The 5789-nt window shown below is 55.2% G+C and overlaps 1 protein-coding gene across 1 annotated transcript; it reads left to right on the top strand.

Moving 5' to 3' along the window:
• Positions 1 to 1267: 1267 nt before the first annotated feature.
• On the top strand, positions 1268 to 4382 carry LOC119318284. The gene has a single exon (XM_037592810.1). The coding sequence runs from the start codon at positions 1373 to 1375 to the stop codon at positions 4187 to 4189; it is 2817 nt and encodes a 938-aa protein (XP_037448707.1). The 5' UTR covers positions 1268 to 1372; the 3' UTR covers positions 4190 to 4382.
• Positions 4383 to 5789: the final 1407 nt, after the last annotated feature.

The raw sequence follows: 5789 nt of genomic DNA on the forward strand, positions 1-5789 counted from the left end.
GTGCAAAAATACCATGGTGTTTGTACCTAATTTAGCAGGTATGTAGTACGTAAGTTACCACGCTACTTACACAAAATTTTAGATGTAAGTTATCGGGTATGCGACACGTGTATTACCATGCTATTTACACAGAAGTTATCGAGAAATATGTTTTCAATGGTTTTTTCTAGGTCAAAAAGTTAACGATGTTTGTATGTAAGCTATCAGATTTGTGGTGCATAAATTATCAAACTCATTACAAAGAATTTATTAGGGGATATTTCAAAACAAACTTTTTTTTCTTGACGACACATGAGAAAAAAACTTCATTCTATGTGAGCGGAATGTTTATTTCACTAGAAAAATGTTCATCACTACAAAAAGAGAGATAAGTACAACATGATGCATCATTCCTTACAAAACCTGGACTAGATGGTTTTGTCTCTAGGTCAAAGGCAATGTTGTTTTTCTTTCCCATTCTCATTAAATAAGGTATAAAATCCTGTTAAACTGGTAGGAAAATACTCCCTCCGTTTCGAATTACTTGTCTTAGATTTGTCTAGATACAGAGGTATCTAGCACTAAAATGAGTCTAGATACATCCGTATCTAGACAAATCCAAGACAAGTAATTCGGAACGGAGGGAGTAGAACAAATATATGTACCAGTTGGTTGCGCGCAGTGGGCTTCATCCAATCGGTCGTGGGTTCGACTCCTATTGGCGCTTCATTTTATTTTTTGGTAGCTTTTTTCACGCGCTAGAACTGAACAAGCGGTTTATCGAGTGCGAGAAGCGGATCCAACGGCTCGTGAGTCGTACGTGCCTGTCGCTAACTGCCAATCGGCAGGAAAATAGCATTCTTGTTTATCAAAACATAGATTATATAGTCCAGGAAAAATCATCTTTCAAAGCTCTATTATTGACCCATCTGTCTTCCCAAAATCTACCGCGGTGGACATTACTTGGTCCGGCGTTCTTAAATTTCGAGCAGACTATATGCCATCAAAAAAAACATTTTCCAGCTGCTTGACATCTTTGGCTGACAAAGGTCATTTACTACTCACTATGATTAGAGCGGGCGTTAGCTTATTTTATATATGTAGTAGTACTCACTAGATCCCTAATACAGTGTTTGTACAGAACTACAGATTACGATGCTGGAATGGACCATAACAGTTCGGGATATTTGGATCTTGACCCAATGGCTATGGAAGAAATTGACTGGTGATCTTTTTACTAGTTTGCTTTGCACTAGACAGCTCTCAGCTCAGCATCACATTCCTTCGTGGCGTACTGGAGGTGCGAAGCATCCGGACAGCAGAACACTCACCAATCAGCAATGGAGATATTATCTTAGCTGCTGGACCGGAGCGCTCTGGTCCGCCGTGAGCCATGGCGACGGAGGTGGAAGAAGACATCAAGTTCCTGTGGAAGTGGCGCAAGTACCTGCTGCTGCTCGCCACGCTGGTCGCCGGTGTCACCTACGTGGCCGGGCTCAACCCGCCGGGCGGCGTGAGGTCGGAGGAGGCCGACCCTGACCCACCGGCGCCGGCGCCGGTGGTCTACCCGCACCGCGTCGGCGACCCGGTGCTCGCGGCCACCTACTCGGCCAGGTACTCCGCCTTCTTCTACTGCAACGCCGCCGCCTTCGTCGCGTCCCTGGTGGTCATCATGTTCCTGCTGGACCGGCGCATCAGCGGCAGCCGCGTCGGCCTCACCGTGCTCCGCTCCGCCATGCTGCTCGACCTGCTCGCCCTCATGGCCGCCTTCGCCTCGGGGAGCTGCCGCGACGTGGTCGCCTCCGTGTACGTCTCCGCGCTCTTCGCGCTCGTCTTCGCCTACGTCGCCATCCACGTCTGCGTTTCCTCCTCAAGTCCGAGGCGGTTGCTGCTCCGGAAGCTGGCGGACTCCGGCGTCTCGCCGAGCTCCGTTTCCTCCTCTAGTCCGAGAGGGGTGCTGCTCCAGAAGCTGGAGGACTCCGGCGTAGTTTCGCCGGGCTCGGAGGAGGAGAGGCTCAAGCTCAAGGAGCGGCGCAAGTTCCTCCTGCTGCTCGCCACATTCGCGACGCCGCTGACGTACGGCGCGGGCCTGGCGCCGCCGGGGGGCTTCTGGAGCAAGAGCGTGGACGGGCACCTCGCCGGCGCCCCGCTGCTGCACGACGGCCGGTACAAGATCCGGTACCACGCCTTCTTCTACGCCAACGCCACGTCCTTCGTGGCGTCCCTCGCCATCATCATGCTGCTGATGAGCAGGACGCTGAGCCACCTCCTCGCCCGGTCGTACGCGCTGCCGGTGTGCGTCCTGGTGGAGTTGCTCGGCCTCATGGCCGCCTACGCCGCCGGGAGCTGCAGGAGGGTCGACACCACCGTCTACATCGTCTCCCTCGCCGGCGCTGTGCTCCTCAACATCCTGCTGCAGGCCGCCGTCGCGCTGCTCGCCATGGACACGTTCCACTTCCAACGGTGGCGCAAAGTCATCTGCGATGTACTAACCTGCGCCAGCTGCTTGGATAGGAAAAGGAAAAGGATGCCGGGTAGTGCTGCTACTAATGCCACGGCGACGGTCCCGGCCACACCCCCGCAAGGTGTAGAGAGCAAGAACGGCGCTCTCGCAGCAGAGGAGGAGAAGTCGGAGGAGGAGGAGGAAAGGGAGGAGTCGCGGTCGCTACTCCTGCTGCTGGCCACGCTCGCCGCGACGGTGACCTACCAGGCAGGGCTGAGCCCGCCGGGCGGCGTCTGGCAGGAAGGCCAACCGCATCGCACACCGGGGGACCCGATTCTCCTCGACATAAGTCCCATGAGGTACAAGGCGTTCTACCACTGTAACACGGCGGCGTTGGCGGCATCGCTGGTCGTCATCGTCATCGTGCAGAGCAAGGAGCTGAGCTCGGGCGCCGCCCTCAAGGGCACCGCGCTCAAGACGGCCATGATACTGAACCTGTTCGGCCTCATGGGCGCGTACGCCGCCGGGAGCTGCCGGGACGCCTCCACCACCATCTACGTCTCTGCCCTGGCCGTCGCCGTCTTCGTCTACTCCATCGCCAAGGTCGTGGCGTACACGCTTACTGGGCGTAGCAGCTGGCTGATGGACCGGGTGCACGACATGTCCGACACGCTTGCAGGGTGGCTCCAGCTCTCGGGCGACAACCAGCCCAAACTGGACCTCGAGAAGAAGCGTAAGTTCTTGCTGCAGCTCGCCATCCTCGCCGCCACCGTCACGTACCAAACCGGGCTGAACCCGCCGGGCGGGTTCTGGCCGGAGAGCAAGGAGGAGAGGAAGCTCATCGCCGGGGACCCGATCCTGCTCGACTACTACTGGAGCAGGTACCAGGTTTTCTTCTACTGCAACGCGACGGGGTTCATGGCGTCGGTGGCCGTCATCCTCCTGCTGGTGAACCAGACGCTGTACAAGCAGGTCATTCGGAGCAACGCGCTCCACGTCTGCATCGTGGTGGGGCTGCTGGGCCTCATTGGTGCCTACGCCGCCGGCAGCTGCCGGAAACTACGCACGTCCATCTACGTCTTCGCGCTCGTGGCCCTGGTGGTCGCCTTCCTCATCCTGCAGATCCTGCTTTTCGTGTCAGCAGACCGCTTCCATTGGTCAGAGCTGCAATGTCTTCCGACGTGGCTCCGAAGGCTATTTGAGCCGCTGTCTTCGTCGCCGGCAGGCAGCGACGGCGAGAATAACAAGAGCAAGCAACACCAAAAAAGCAGCGAGGACTACATGAAACGCAAGTACCTGATGCTGCTCGGCATCCTGGCCGCGAGCGTGACGTACCAGGCGGGTCTCGCGCCTCCGGGCGGCACGTGGGGCGACGACGCGCCGGCGCCGACACGGACGGCGACGGGCAACCCGGTGCTGCTCGACACCCACGGGGCGCGGTACCAGGCCTTCTTCTACTGCAACGCGACGTCGTTCATGGCGTCCGTCGTGGTGATCATGCTGCTGCTCCAGCGCACGGTGAAGCGGCGCGGCGCGCCGCTGTGGGCGATGCAGGCCGCCGTGGTGCTGGACCTGCTGGGGCTGCTGGGCGCGTACGCCGCCGGCAGCTGCAGGAACCTGGAGACGTCCGCGTACGTGATCGCGGTGGTGGCCGGCGTGGTCGTGTTCGTCACGCTGCACGTGCTGCTGTCGTTCGACGCCGTGGTCACCAGGGCCAAGGAGCTCAGGGTGGTCAGGTACTTGGGGTCGGGAGGGAGCGGTTCCTGACGATGGATGTCGACGATGATCAGGTCGGCTTGCAAAGTGCAAACGGCGGCAATGTGAAGTTTGCATTCCGTTGGTTTGCTGATCAGAAACTTATCTGTGTCGGATTTTTTATTGTGTGTCGCCGTCGCCGTCGCCGTCGCCGTGTTGAACCCTGGACTGCGGATTTATGTTACGACGTGGCTTGGATGTGAATTTTGAAGTTTGCATTGCATTTGTTAACCTTTTGCAACGTGGTTATTATTCTCAAAAGCACAAGACAAAGAAAAAAAATGACCGATGGCAGAGAAGAGTCAAGGATGGAAGCTGCTACGAGAGGGGGGAAGATACGTTCCTGCAAAAGAGCCGGCAGGAGTCGCCCACGCCACGTGCTGCGTGGCAGTTACTCGTCAGCAAGGCAACGTCACCCCAATCGTGCACTTGCTCGTCAGCAAGGCAAAACTCAGCGCATGAGCAATGGGGGCCCCAACCCATCCACCTAGACAATCAATCAAAGATAAATTAAGGTAAAAAGTGGCCCGAGCAAATTTGAAGGTACAAAAAGATGTATTTTTTAAGCATGAAAAACTAAAGTCTCTGACAACTGCCTTAAAATATGGCACTTACGAACATCCAAACATGGCAAAGTTTAAACATAGGAACATTCAAACGTTCAAACTTACGAACATCCAAATATGACAAAGTTTAAACATAGGAACATTCAAACTAAACTACTACAAACATTCAACTACTACTACAACTAAACTACTTCGACTCAGTCTTTGCCGGAACCCTCATGCTCGATACCACCGTCCGGTGTGCTGGAACTCGACGCCGAACCGGCGACCACTTGAGGTCGCTCGCGGCCACACCCCATTTAATAAATTCGGTGGCATGGCGGCTGCTCTCGGGTCGGCAGTGTCGAGGGCGTAGGAAAGGATGCGTCACGTCGACGAGGTGCGGGCAGAGGAGGTGGTGCGGCGGTAGAGGAAGATGTCGATGGCGGTGGACGCACATTCGATTTGGCTTGGGAGCGACAGATCTGGGCGGCGGGGAGGTGCAATGGTGTTGGACCACCTAGTACAAAGAAGACTAGAGGTAACAAAATATAAGAATGGCGAGAGGTAATCCAGAAGACTAAGGTAACAAAAATTATAATCAGGTCTATGGACCACCTAGTGACGACGACAAACATTGGAGCGAGCTGAAGGCGCGTTGCTGTCATCGCCCCTCCATCACCGTAGCCGGGTAAACCTTGTTGTGGTAGACAACCAGAAAGTTATCGTGCTAAGGCCCCAAAGGACCAGCGCACCAGAGTAGCAATCATCGCTGATGAAGAGAGCCGTAGATCGAAAAGATCAAACCTGTAACCACATGAAAAAATGAACAAAAATTGGATCCAAATAGATCCACCGAAGGCCAGCAGCGACCGACTTCAGCGGGATCGGCCGGCAACACACCTCCAAACGTTCTCTGACGTTGCTAGACGCATCATCACGAGGAGGAGGAGACTTCTCTTGAGAAGGAGGAAGCGAGCACATCTCTCTCTCTCTCTCTCTCACACACACACACACACACACACACACACACACACATGGTACCATGCTCTTCCCACTTTGCCTCT

This window comes from Triticum dicoccoides, chromosome 6A (genome assembly GCF_002162155.2).
Source record: "Triticum dicoccoides isolate Atlit2015 ecotype Zavitan chromosome 6A, WEW_v2.0, whole genome shotgun sequence".
NCBI classification, from domain to species: domain Eukaryota; kingdom Viridiplantae; phylum Streptophyta; class Magnoliopsida; order Poales; family Poaceae; genus Triticum; species Triticum dicoccoides.

Coding starts and splice junctions, on each gene's coding strand:
- LOC119318284 (XM_037592810.1), top strand. CDS start 1,373: ATGGCGACGGAGGTGGAAGAAGACATCAAGTTCCTGTGGAAGTGGCGC.